Source organism: Atractosteus spatula, chromosome 3 (genome assembly GCF_055471065.1).
Source record: "Atractosteus spatula isolate fAtrSpa1 chromosome 3, fAtrSpa1.hap1, whole genome shotgun sequence".
In the NCBI taxonomy this organism is placed as follows: domain Eukaryota; kingdom Metazoa; phylum Chordata; class Actinopteri; order Semionotiformes; family Lepisosteidae; genus Atractosteus; species Atractosteus spatula.
The window spans coordinates 35,022,322-35,036,916 of NC_142708.1; the positions used below are offsets into that span (position 1 = coordinate 35,022,322).

Sequence of the window (14,595 nt, forward strand, 5' to 3'; positions counted from 1 at the left end):
TCTTTTGTAAAGGACTGGCCTCTCTCTAAACTCCTCAAGTCACTTTTCGACCAATCTATTCCTATTCCACTTCAGTCTGACTGTCTAGGCCCTTTTCTACTTTTATGTAGTTCCATCTCAGCTGAACCAGTCCTTCCTCCTTCTCTCTCCACTGCAGGTTCTTCAGATCTGCCCTCTGAAAATTGGACAGCTCCTCTGCCTTCTCCTCCTGCTGCACAGCCACCCAGCTCTCTAGTCGATAACATTTCTCATCAAATTTTCCTAGCAGGTTTCTTAAATTCTCGAACCCCTCTCTCATTCTGCAACCGAGATCAATTCCAGTCTGCATACACTTGAAAGTTCCTTCACTTCAACTGTGCCTCCTACATCAGCCCCAACCGTCTCCAGTCTCCCTCTCCCATCCCTGTGTCAAATTTCACCCTCAGCACACCTACACTGTACTGCCTCAGGCTCTCCGGCTGCACCTACTTTTCATCTTCATGCTCGTGCTCCTCATTACCACTGCCAGATTCTCGAAGGTAAAGATGTCAATCTTGTTTATCTCTTATTAGCCAGCTCTGAATTTATTGATTACTGATTAGTGGATTGTAGAGATCTTGCTGTTAACCCTAAAATCCTGGGACCCACGTCTTCTCAAAAATTGAACCCTTGGCAAAAAAAAATAAATTATTTTGGCTTTCTCTATTTTCAGACATGTCATCTGTTCTGTCCACCCTCTCAGGCGCCAGGAGTTGGACTTTTGGTTGTGGTGGTTCTTTGTTTTATGAATACCACAAAGCCTTTTCAACTAAAGCTGTGGCTATCCGTGCTGCTGTATAATCGTATTGTCAACAGGTCCTCTCCTGATACTGACCTTTTTCACCAGATTTTAGTGGCTCACACTTGCGCTTCTACAGCTCACTCCAGCTCATTCTGCTCTAGAGCTGCCACTTGTGCCTCTTCCTCCACCTCTTCTGTTCTCTGACCCCCCTCATTTCCTGCGTCTATTCATTCTTCTGTTCCTCCATCTTGTTCCTCATGTTTGGTCAAATATAGATGACCAATTAAATTTTTTAGTCTAAATAGATTTGTAATAATTTTAACCATTCTTCCTGTCCAGCTAAGTTATGCCCCTATCTGCACATTTGTAACTTTGCAGTGTTGCCCACTCTAGACTCATCTGTCCCGCTGCTGCAAAATGTCCATACACCCATCTGTATTCCCGCCCTGGAACTCACTCTTTAGGATCTTCCAGACCCCCCTGTTGTAAAGTACCTTTTAGCCTACGAAATTGATTTTGTACTGGCCTGTCTTCAATTCCACCTTCATCTTATTCTTGAACTAACCTTCGTTCTTCTACTGCTGAACCAGAGATGATTGCCGTCTTGATTCAAGCTGAGCTCTGAAAAGGATTTCTCATTGGCCCCGCCCTAGAGCCTCCTTTTCGTCATACCAGATCAACCCTATTGATATTGCTACTTGTAAGGTTTCCTGCAAGAAGAGCCTTATTACTTTAGATACAAGCTGCCTCATATTTGCTCCCTCATCTCTCATTTTCAGAATTCGAATTCTATCACTACTTGCTGTCCTTGTTGGGACATTTATTAGTTATTAGAATGTGGCATCATTTTTTCTCTGCCACTGAAATGGCCTCTTTATGTTTTACAATGATTGCTGTTCTGCTCCCCAAGATCTGTCTCTCTTCACTGATGCTTCCGGTCAGTTTTGCAGGTATGCTTTGCACAATGCTTTTGTAGTTTCTGGACCTCTCAAATCGAGGAGCTCTCTCTCCATGTAATATCCTCAGCCCTTCAGGAACTCTACCCTGCCGCCTGCAGTTGCTGGGGATGCCTGTTGATGGGAAACCAATTATATTTCATTGTGATAGCAAATCCACTGTTTTCATTATCAATAAAGGAAGATCCTCCAACCCCCCTTCTGATTTCAAGCCTCTTTCACCATCTCACCATGAATTCTGGTACAAATAACTTACTCGTCAGAGCTGAACACCCCCCTGGCCTTTCCAATGCTGCAGGACTGGACGCACTTTCCCATTTGCAGATACCCAAATTCCACAACCTGATGCCCAACATAGCTCCTTCTCTTCTTCAACTTCTATTTGGCTCAAATTAAATCTCTCCACCCAGCTTCAATCGACATGTTACTGCATGTCTGCTGCTTTAGCTCCATCTACAGTACCTACGTGACCTACTCTTCTGCCTGGACAGCACACACTAACTACTGTCCATTCCACCAGCCGCCGCCTTCTCCATTTAACCTCACTATTCTCACTCTTCCTCCAGGTGCTACAAGAACTTACCTCTCTGGGATTCAGTTCCACCTCATGCTCCAGTGTATTGTACGTTCTACACTGCTTTCTATTCCAGCAATCCATCTCACACTTCGTGGAATCCAAAGACAGCACCTCCAATTGTTTCTTCCAGGAAACCTGTCTCTTCCGACATCCTCCTCATTTCATCTTCCATCCTGAGATTGTTTTACCTCCTATGAGGATGCACTTATGGATGCAATGTGTTTGACTGCCCTTTTAAGTTTCTTAAGAGCTGCAGAATTGACCGGTTCCTCTGTATCCCGTTTTCCAGAATCGGGTCTTTGACTCTATGACTTGTCTTGTATCCCAGACTCCCACTTCTTTCTTTTTCTATGCTGTTCTTAACTGATCCCTTTTGTTGTGTACATTTCAGTAACCAGGAATTGGTTTTCTCAAAAAACTATCAGTTTTAATCTCCAATGTTGGTATAAACCCTCTGTTTTACACTCCTCATTCTTTGAGCCGCCACCTCCGCCGCCCAAGCAATCTTGGATACTCAAGTTATTAAAACACTGTGCTGTTTTCCTCCTCTGCAGTCAACCTTTGTATCCACACTGTCCCCTTAGACATTTCAGCTGCTCATTATCCATTGCTAGTATGCCCAGAATGGGGGCATCTGTTCCACAAGGGCCACCAGAGGTTTTCCCCTGAATTGGCATGGTTTTTTCCTCTCCACTGTGCAGTCAGGCTCACAAATACTGTACACTCTACACCTTCCATTCCTATTCTTTTCTCTTCTTTCTTTTATGATGCATCGGCACACAATTTGTTTGTCCTCACGGGTGTTAGGACAGAAAGAGTCCACCTTCTGTGGGTAAGTGAAGCTCACTTCCCCGATATCAGGATGACAGCGCCACCACCCTTCTGGGCAGGTTCTCATAGCATGAGCCAGAGGGGACCCTGGCCACATTGCTCTCAGCAGCTCTAACCTACTAATTCTCCTCCGCTCGGTCCTCTGAGGGCCTAGCCCAGTTGAGAGGCAGTGCCTCTGAGAGCTTTGTGTATGATGGGAATAGGACAGTTATGGTATGGACTACTATGCTTATGTGTAGTTATGGTATAACTACTTATAAGCACCATTGCACATCTGCAGATGACCTGATTCAATATGTGGAATATAAGACTGAGAGACCAAAAAACAAGCACATGCTTGTCCAAGCTTTACAATCTTCATTAATATATTATATTTTAATATTACAGGAGAATGACAGAATCCCTCTATATTTTCAATGGTAACTACACACACAACTCACCTATAACTATCATGCAAGACACACTGTTGATGATAAATGTTCATAAATGCATAATTTACCTATACTTTGTGTTCAATAAAATACTGTATTGTGGTTTTTCCACTAAATTCGGGAATGTTGCAACTGCAATCCATTTCTTCTGATGCTCAGTTCTATATTCCAGTAATAACACCATGGTCAGCTATTGTAATACAGTATTGTTATACAGTATACCATAAACAAATAAATTGCAATACAGATAACCACAATAATGGACATTTTCTAAGCATTTAAAAGCTGTGAGGAATGACTTGCTGCCCTCATTCAGATGTGTCGGTCAGGTGACGATTTATAAAAACATGTTTGCGGTAACACATCTGCTGTCTGGTGACAGAGGACAGATCCATTGCACTGCATGGCAGCCGTGGGAGAAGGAGCCTAGAGATTGGCAGATGGAATAGACACCTTTAATATGTGAGTTCCTTAGAATTTTTAGAAAGAAACATTTACATTGGTGAAATTTAAACATTTAAAGTAACCTTGTAACTTTCAGAGAAAGACTAAATTTTGAAAACTGTGCTTTTGAAAGATTCTCAGAGAGGGACTTTAAAACAGATTCAGAGATTTGTTTTGGAAATCAGTAAGCAACTTAACTGCCTGGTTAGAAAGCAGGAATTGAAGGAAGTGATTAGAAGTTCGAATAAGAGCTTAAGCTTTTGTTTTGTGTTCATGATTTTCTTTCACTATTAATAAGAATAGTTTTTGTAATTTATGGCTGTATTTGAGTGTTTTACCTACCTAGACCTACATATTAAAAGATCACTGCTCTGGCATGCCATCCTCGGCATGTCATAAGAACCACACATTGCAATCTTGACTTTCATTTTAATAATTTTATTAGCACTTAAAGTTCATACATTTCCATAGAGCCCTTCTGCAATATAAGGAAGCTTGCTTAAACTGTACATGCAGCATATAGATTTTTCCCAATATGAAAACCTGAAGTTATAAAAGTCAACAAAAAGGATAATTAACCATATTCTGCTATCATATTATACATATTTTAGACTAGCAAAATATACATTTATATACATATATGCCTGGCAATGGTATTCTCCTCCCTAATGATGACATTTTTTGCAGCAAATATTTTAATGAAAACTTAAATACTGAAACTGAACACTTTAATTGGTAAATAGTTAAATTTCAGAAAAAAACTAGAAAGAAAAATCAAAAACCATTGTTGACTGCATATTACCACAGTTTTAACCCCTGTACATTTTTGTTGAAAGCACATTTGCAACAATTACAGCTGTGATTTTTGTTGGGTAAGTCACTACCACCTTTGCACACTGGGGTCATGTGTTTTACATCAATTTTTCTTTGCAAATTTGCTCAAGATATATTGGTTGGAGTTTTCTGAAACACAATTTTTAGACTTTGCCAAAGATTTTCTATCAGATTCAAGTCATAACTTTGACTGGGTCAGTAAGAGATATTTATTTTTTCTTGTTAAGCCACTCAAAGGTAGCTATTACCCTTTGCTTACCCTATTCCTTTGAGTTACTGTGCATTTTTAAACAACATTCTGGTTTCAGGTTTTCATCTGAAGTGTCCTTGTACTTTGTACAGTCCATTTTGCTCTCATTCTTAACAAGCTGCCTATCCCTGCTTATTACAACTAACCTGCTGCATAATGTTGCCACCACCATGATTGACAGTAGACATGAACTATGTCTTAAATGACCACAAAAACGTTTACCACACATGTGTACTATAATTTTAATATTTTGTTACAAACTATGTGGTATTTGAGATGGGTAAATTTTGTGAAACAACTAGGACATCTTAATTTAACTTTAACTCTTGCAAAGACACCGATGTTCAATTTCCACCTAACTTTCCTCCCAGCTCTGGATTTGGAGGGACAACCTCAAGTCAATGTCTGACTCATACGATTCTTCTTCCACTTCTTAATGATCAAATTCACTGCATTCAAAGCCATATTCAGTGTCTTTGAAATTCTTTATATTCTTATGCCGATCTGTGCTTTTTCTACAACTTCATTTACTTGTTGATTTGACAGCTATATGGTCATCATGATTTAATTCAATGACTGTGGGATTTTACAATGACAGGCATATTTATTCGTAAATCACATAAACCACTATTATTGCACACAGAGTACAACAGAGGCCATGCAACTACAATAACTGTGTGACTTATCAATATATGATAATTGTGTGCACCTGAAGTAATTTCAGTTTGCATAGCAAAGGGGGTAATATTTATGTAATCAGTTCTGTTTCAAGTCATACTTGTATATAGTTTTTTTTTGTTTGCAGATTATGCTGACACATTTTGCCCAGAAAATTATTCTTGTTGAACATTAAAGTTCTGATTAAAAATATATACTGTATCTATATAAAAGGTCTTTTGGCCTACAGTTTTATTTTGCAAGAGCATTTTTCCAAAATATATTTTAGAATTTATTACAGTTGAAACTGATCTTCATACGTATTTACCATATTTTCAGGTGTTTATTTCCAATGAATTCCAATGAACTACTTGTTTATTGTTTAGCAGTTTAAATAAAAATTGCATTATACTATAAAATGTGCAATTTAAATGCTGACCAAATCTACAGTATTTTAAAACGTAAAATTTTACATTATAGCAACATTTAATTATTTCCATAACATTCTTCCCAAATGCCTCATACATGAATTTTGAAGCATATTGCTGAAACAAGTATTATCATATAAATCAAAATATACTACATAATAAAATGCTACTTATTTTGAAATATGTGCTACTTCATATCACTGTACCTCACTGTACATGTGCATTGTATAATGTATACCAGTGTTTACAGGCATGTACTGTAGCTTAAATTTTTTCATGTGCTTGAAGTATGTTTAAATAAAATAGATTAAACTAGTATTAGATATAAACAGCACAATACAAGTATATTTATAAGATACATTTTCAGGATATAATTTCATGATTTCTATTCTCTCAACAGCAGATAACAATATGATTAATATTTCACCTTGAACAATACACATCGGAGACTGATGGAGCTACTACTCCAACTAAACTTGAATAACATAGAAGTTTTGATTTAGGTTCTCACATGTTATAAGAAATACAAAATTGTTTTTCTTACTTAAACATTTCCAAAATCACATTTTTTGCCTTCCATTGGATGCTGAGTTACTTTTGTTTGTCTTTATTAATCCAACATTGTCTACTGTAAAACAGTTATAATGGAGTTACAAATTAAGTTTAATACAGAAATAAATAATAGAAATATCAGATGCATCTGTACTTGAGATATACTGATTTTAAAATCCTTTTACTTACATTTAAAGCACTAAATGGAATAACAGCAGTGAACAGTGTACTTAGTGTACTATCATAACTGATTTTCTTTTAAAGTTGACTGATAGCAGTTTTCTCTGTATTCCAAAGGGGAGGCTCAGAAGTAATGAACTTTCATTTTATATTTGAGCAATTTTCTGCCATTCACAGACAAATGCTCTTTTTAAGTCAAAACTAATTTGCTGATTTTATATTGATACATTTAAGTATTGTATCCTGAGAGGTGGAAATATAGTGTAATACTGTATAGGCTTTCTCACAATGCTACCATTGTGACTCAAAACTTTTGGGCATATTATGGGCAAAATGCCCAATGGTGTGACCTCTAGCCAACCTGCATAGCCTGCAGAATGAAGTAATGAATAAGTGAGTAATGAGTGACAGAGTAACTGCCTTTCAGATGGAGTGAAATTGCAAGTGAAGGAAAGGATATGCTCTGCATGGAATTAGCCACTCCTCTGAGCCAATTAATTAGCTTATGAGACCAGCTGGGAGGAAGAGAATTTCAGGCTATATCTAATATGCCTCTATTATGGAAGGAGGGAGTGAGTTAATGCTCTGGCAACAGACCTGGGCAGGGTTACACAGCTTTGGTTGTACTTAGGGGCATGTCACCTGCCAAGCGACCAGGTTTGGCTCAAAAGAAAAGAAACTCCCAAACAGCAGTCTGCAAATGCAAACAAAACTGGATTTATTGCCATCAAAATAGGGATAACAAAAAACCCTCACAGGAGTACTCTCTGTACACCTTCTCTCCAAGACACCCTGTCTCTACTGAGCTCTCCCAGTCCCTTTTATAGCCCCTCCTCTCCAAGGACCATCCTCTTAAAGGGACCCGCTCATGTTTTTTAACAGACATTTAACAGAGATGTAGTAGTTCAGGTGGGTAGCTGCGTCAGCATGCATAGGCTGCAAAGGAACAAGTAATAGGTTTATTCCATGCTGAAAAAAAGAAAGAAAGCTCCACGGCCGAAATGTTGTGTTTTCTTTCTTCTTTTTATCAGCATGGAATAAACCTATTACTTGTTCATATAACAGAGATGGGCAATTTGATCAAAATAAAGTATTTAACCATCCATAAAAACGTATACATTTAAACAGAGTCATGCAAGAGTTATATATCCACTTAAACAAAACAAATAACCTTACATTTGTTATTTATAGATGGGTCATCAGTAACCTTTCCCTCTAAGATTATTTGTGGGATACTACAAACAGGAAAAGTGACTGGTGGCCATCTTGATCAACACAATACAATACTCCAACGGGGAAAACACTGCAGTGATTTTAGGGAAACAAAAAAAAGGTAAGTATCATTCACACTTCATTCATATCACATACACACATACCAGAAGCGTAGAGGGAAATATTGGAGTATTTCATATTCATCAAAAGAAAGAAAAAAAACAAGCAGTCTGTCAAAGGGCATCACAGTTTCTGGACAGTGGGATGCATGTTTGTTTGCCAGGAACAATGGGAATGATGTGTACTGCTAAGGAACAGGGTTGACTGAAAGCATTAGTACCTGGAGAATTAGGGCATCACTTGGCAAGATACCAGTGTACCTTCTTCTTCCCACAGCTGAGCAAGAGGAAAGAGCTGGCAGCAGTTGAGTCCTGTCTACTCCCTGCACATTAACACCAACAGACAGATGGTCTCTAAGTGTGTGAGACAAGAAAGAAAACGGTAATCTAGCTGCTGCCGTGTCAGGAAAGTACTGTAGAGAAGCTTCCCTTACTAAACAGGATCAGCCAGAAAAGTTAGTGGTCATAAAAGTTAGTGAAGGTCTGGTGCTTGGTGAAAAGTGACTGTGAAGATTTGAATTAAACAGAAGATTCACAACTGTGTGATAAGGAGTTAATTGATTTGAGTACTCCAGTGCCTGGGGTTTACTGAAAATCTAGTGAGTAGAGCCACATGAAGACCAACCTAGAAGGAAGAGACTCATGCAAAGTTCTCTAAGAGGAGACTCACATGAAAGAGTTAAGATTCCTAAGGATAAAAATGAAACACTTGAAACTGAAAACCACTATGATGCCATGCTGGCAGTCACTTTTGTATGAACAGTTATTCTTTATTTTTTCACTGGTCCTCAGTAAATTCCTTTGGCTTTCAGTTCTTCTTGGACACGGGTGAGATAATCAGGATCTGGATATCCATAGCTGAATAAAAAAAAGATCACACACATTAGCTAAAGATTCAAATAAAGAACATTGCAGATCCAAAATAAAAAAAAACTAAATAAACCTAAACGAGTTTAGGATGGTTCCTAATATTACACAAGACTGAATTCTGAAATACAATGCACTTAATATATGTGATTCATTATTTTATTTTAAAGGATTTAAGTTTCTTTTCTTGTTTAGATTAAAAGTAAATGGATAAAACATTCTCAAAACCAACTTTTGCATTATTAATGTTAACCAATACATCATTTTAAATTCTTTTGCTCTAATGCTGTAATGATATTTTTAGCAGTTTAATATCTTTTACCCTGTGCCAGCAGCCATGTCACCCTGCAACTTACAATTGGCAACCCACTGAAGCTAAGCAGGTGGGAGCCTGGTCAGTACCAGGATGGAAGACCTCCTGGGAAAAACTAAGGTTGCTGCTGGAAGAGGTGTTAGTGAGGCAGCAGGGGGTGCTCATCCTGTGGTCCATGTGAGTCCTAATGCCCCAGTATAGTGATGGGGACACTATACTGTAAACAAGTGCCATCTTTTGGATGAGACATAAAACATAAAAAAAAGAGTAGGGGTGTAACCCTGGCGTCCTGGCTAAATTTCCTATGCCACCTAATAATCCCCCTCTATGAATTGGCTACATTACTTTGTTCTCCTCCCCCCCCCCACTCCGACGGCAGGCGGAGCGACGCGCCGGTTGGAGTATTCTTGGTTGCATTTAATGGCAACGTCAGCTCAAAGATTTGATTCAAACCACCAAATGGAGACGGGCGTGCCGACAAGCAGACCCTGCTGATGCGGGACTAACGCTAGGATGAGAGAATGATCAAAGAAAATTCTTTTTGAGTACTTACTTAGTTGGCCCACCATATATGTGGGTTTTATGGTGAATATCATTCCACGTAACCACATTGCTTCTACCAGTGGTCGAAGATCTTCCAATTGTGAAAATTAGTTTCTGCTTAAAGGCCTGCTGAAGAAGCTTCAGAACCTTCTTGCCCTCTGGAGAGTCAGGAAGATAGGCTGTTCGGGTGGCCCCTTCATAACTCTTGCCAGGATTCGGATGTTCTTCCTAAGTTAAAAAAAAGTATTATTAGAATCCTCATGCTCAGTGAATATCAGTAGCTGAATTACACAAGAGCATAGACTGTTCTATATTGGGGACACACAACTCTTTAAATTTCACATCAAAATATCTAATTCTGTAAGTTAAAACAATTAAAATTCTTTAACTGTTTACACAGCTGTCTTTCTTCTTTAAAGTGACAAACACAGCCATACTAGTGTACTGTTTTTTAACTAAGACTTAATCAATTGCAGTTTAATCTTTAACATTTATGTGAAATGAGAGACATGATTCTTCACACCTGAAGAAGGCTCCACAGCTGTGTTTCTTTTCTTCTCTTTTCAGCATAGAATAAACCTTTACTTGTTCCTCAGTAAAATAAGTTAATTAACCTGCATAATCCTTAAGAACAGCCTTTGGTAAATCTAATTTTTCCTCCAGGTTAACATGCTTCCTAACCCAAGGACACTGTGGTGAAAATTAAATAGGATTTTCATTCTATAATGGACAGAGTTGCCAAATCAAACAGTTAAAGAAGCTACGAGAATGCAAGCAATAATGGCTCTATAACACTGAATGAGAAAACAGATTTTTCAGTTGATGCAGGAAGAAAGATAATCTACAAATGGAGAAAATTCAAGACCTTTGCCAATCTACCCAGGAGTGACCATCCTACCAAATTCTCTCCAAGATCTGACTGTACATCACTCCCTGAAGTCTCAAAGAAGCCCAAAGCTACATCTAGGGATCTACAGGCCTTTCTTGCTATGGTAAATATCCACTATTAGGAAAAGACTGAATAAGAATGGATTTCATAGAAGGATAGCCAGAAGGAAACCCCTGCTCTTCAAGAAGAACATTGTAGCACAGTGTAAGATGCTAAGTAGCTCTTGAATGAAAAAAAAAACTTCTGGAACAATGTGCTCTGAACACATGAGTAAAAAGTGGAGTTGTTTGGCCATAATGCAAAATGTCAGAAAATGCTGCCATTGACCAGAAGAACGTCATATAACCATCAAGCACAGTTGTTTGTGGGTGATGGTTTGGGCCTGCTGTGCATTAGAATTGAATTGACACTGCAGTTTGGAGGGGATGTCGGTGGAGTCGATAGGGTTAAGGAAGAGTTGGTCAGAATTCCTCCCAGGTGATGTGTGACTGATCAACTCTTACAGAAATCTTACGGGAATTTAAGTTATTGTTGCTAAAGGGGATGTTGCAGGTTACTGAATCAAGAGGTGCACTTACTTTTTCACACAAAGATATTGAATGCTGATTTTTTTAATAATAATGACAAAGGTTGCATGTTATTTCTCAGATGAGGTTAGTTTAATCTCCTATTAGGGCTTGGAGAGGACTACGTGAATTTAAATGTATCTAAATACTGTCTGTTAAAACAATAAAACCTTAAACGAGTGTACTGTTTTCTTTTCAACACTTACATAAATACAGCAAACAAATTCCTATTGTTTCCAACCTTCTGATTAATGCAAATAAGGCTGGAATTGCTAACATTGCTGAAACTCTGCTGTGCCATCTGACATCTGATTAATCTAACCATTATATAGTTATCCAAAACATGTGGGTGTATGAATACTGAAAAAAAAAGCCCAAGAATCTGCTCATTATACAGTACATATTAGTACTGTACATCTATACAGAAACTGCCTGTTTGTCCCTCAGGATTTAAAATGTGAATTTTTAAATCTTTCACATAAATCTTTATACTTACCCCTTGGATCCCACTTGGAATGTGATATTTTATTACAATTGTACCATACATCTCATTTCCTGGTAGAGATGATGCCAAAATGGTAACATCCATTTTACCATTTTCAGGTTGGGTCCCTTTTAGCTTCCCATATATTATACCACAGATTGGACAGGAAGGTTTTACATCAAAGGCAGTTTTTAAGCAGTCTTTACAAAATACATGCTGACAGCGTGATAATATTGTCTTGTCTATTTCCTTGATTAACTCCAAACAAATTGGACAAGTATCTTCCTTGGCTTTCTGGTGGTTTTGGACGGGAGGTGAACTTAAGCTACTATCCCCTGACCTGAACAACTGATGATTTTTAGGAAGCATTTTGCTGCCTGTGTGAGTCTTTGTTGTGTGAGTCTCACCATCCTGTAAGAGCTTGTCCAGCCTTCTTATGTCAATGAAGCTCCCAGTCACTGTAATGGTATCCCTTCTTGAGTAAATGGAAAGTTTTGGAAATTCCTTTTCAAAGTTTTTGTAATGGGTTTTCCAGACCGAGTCTGTATTGTATGTTTTAACTTGGAGGTTGGTTGCAATCTTCTGATACAAAGTTAGAAACCTCTCCCTGACACAGTGACATTCAAAATCAGTCCCTTTTTTAGGCTGTAGAGATTGAAAATCAATAAGCATCTTGCTGCTAGATCTACTTCTTTGTATAATAACATTATGACCTCTGATGTCATCAAGTTCCTTGGAATATTTTTCTTCAATGTATTCCATAATGGGTTCCGCAACCTCAACTGGTTCCCCCTGGCTAAAATGAGGAGGCCGTTGAGGTTTAGTATATGGTGGATGTTTGGTAGCACGAAAAGGTTTTATTGTTTTCAGCTTGCAAAATTTAGCAAACAATTCTTCCACTTTTTCATATGAGCCTCCAACTTCCAAACACTTGTCCCCCTTCATTTTCACAGAAAGCTGTTGGTGTCTTTTAATTATGTCCTGGGCTTCATATTCATCTTCAAAGACTGCCAGATCAACAGTCAGAGTCATGAACGGGAATATCTATAAGAATATGTTAAAAAAAAGAGCACTGTTAAAAAACCAAAGTAATTATAAATATCATTAAAAGGCCATTCTTTATCAAACCTATGGCCATAAAGACCATGAACCTTGTGTTTCACATTAATTGTTCATGTTCCATTTCAGTAAAATCTGTAAAAGTCCTGAAAAAATTGAATGCAAACAATGCAGGAAATACAAAAAACGCAAATATACAAGATGAGAAATATATAAACAATTTATAAGGGCATACTGTATACTTATATGTATAGAGACATTTCCATTTGTCTATGAAGTTCAATAAATGTTAAAGATTTTTTACAGTGTATAGGTGTTAAATGTGATATTGTACAGTGTTGTTTTCTCAACCTTTTAAAGATTTTAATATAATAACAATCTATAAATAATTGAATAATCATACAGAATCACACTGTACTCTGTTCTTTGGTTGTGTATTATCTGCAATTGGCTGGGAATTATAATTACTACTACTGTAATAATATCAATGCCGTATTCAGTTTCCAACATAAAACGTTGTACTTTAAAAACGTGAGATTTTAACCTCAACCTTGAACAGGGGACAAATCAAAACATGCACGAAGAACCATTAATTACACCCTTTATTTTGTAAAGCCATGATTTCTGACTTAATAGTTGTCCCTTCGTATGAAATATATTTTCATACTGGGAAGATTTAATCAATCTTTAACAGAAATGCATTTTATTGAATCCAAAGGTTTAACAGACATCTAAATCTAAAAAGTTTTTTTTTTTACTTTTCTACAGCTTCTGCTAAAAAAATAATGTTTTGGTTATGTAAAATACTTCCATTACATCAGACATACATTCATTCAACATTAAAAAAATACTAAACTGATTTTCAATTTGTTAACAAATCATTAAAAAATTACATTTCTAGTTTTCATGAAGCTACTACATATGATTTATTCCTGAAAAGTTTCAGGTCAAGGCAGGATGCTCATTTTATAGTCCATGCAAAAAATCTAATCTCTTTTCTCAATATTATTATTATGTTGTTTTTGTTATTTTTTAAATGCACTAAATGTATTTTGGCGGAAAACGCTGCCAATACGGCTCATGGTATCTTCTTAAAGTTTCAAATGTTTTATGCTAGAAATGTACACAATTGTCTTTGTACTAAACGCCATATTCATATTACCAATTGACAAACATTCGTTGTTTGGTAAATACGTACCTCAATTACTGTTCCGCCGGACATGATGTTTGTGGAAATAAACTTCACAGTATTTGAAACGGTGTCGTTAACTGTTGCTAATGGTAATATACAAACATATTTATCGAAAATAGGCGGTCATAGTCATATACGTCACTTCTCAGATTCAATGTGATTTGATATTCTTCGGACACAACAATTTTCTCGCCATGTCAGTGGTTTAAAAAATGTAATCTGTTAAATCGTGTCCGCCTTTGCCATGCTTGGTTGAAGGACACTTGTGGAGTTCGTTTCTAGTGACACTTTTAGTTTCGTTTTAGTTGAAGAGGAGGTGGAGTTAGAGGGAGGTGCGAATATTAAAGAATTATTCAAAATACCTTAACCCATTCCTGCTGGTATAGGAGACTTTATTTTTTCTTACATAGTCCACAAAATAATAATGAAAAAAAACTATTTTTGGAAATTT

At 37.3% G+C, this 14,595-nt stretch overlaps 1 protein-coding gene across 1 annotated transcript; it reads right to left on the reverse strand.

Moving 5' to 3' along the window:
• Positions 1-8,980: 8,980 nt before the first annotated feature.
• On the reverse strand, positions 8,981-14,245 carry LOC148837754 (E3 ubiquitin-protein ligase DTX3L). Its single transcript, XM_088911214.1, has 4 exons — positions 14,151-14,245; positions 11,906-12,937; positions 9,965-10,182; positions 8,981-9,089 (listed from the first exon to the last, which is right to left on the reverse strand). The coding sequence occupies exons 1-4, from the start codon at positions 14,172-14,174 to the stop codon at positions 9,020-9,022; spliced, it is 1,344 nt and encodes a 447-aa protein (XP_088767340.1). The 5' UTR covers positions 14,175-14,245; the 3' UTR covers positions 8,981-9,019.
• Between the last annotated feature and the right edge of the window lie 350 nt (positions 14,246-14,595).

What these genes read in the sequence shown, in the direction of transcription:
- LOC148837754 (XM_088911214.1), bottom strand. Translation starts at nt 14,174, where the DNA reads ATGTCCGGCGGAACAGTAATTGAG. An exon ending in CCGGCGGAACAGTAATTGAG is followed by an intron (nt 12,938 to 14,150) that starts GTACGTATTTAC and finishes ATATTCTTATAG; the next exon opens with ATATTCCCGTTCATGACTCT. An exon ending in TTCCAAGTGGGATCCAAGGG is followed by an intron (nt 10,183 to 11,905) that starts GTAAGTATAAAG and finishes TTTTTAACTTAG; the next exon opens with GAAGAACATCCGAATCCTGG.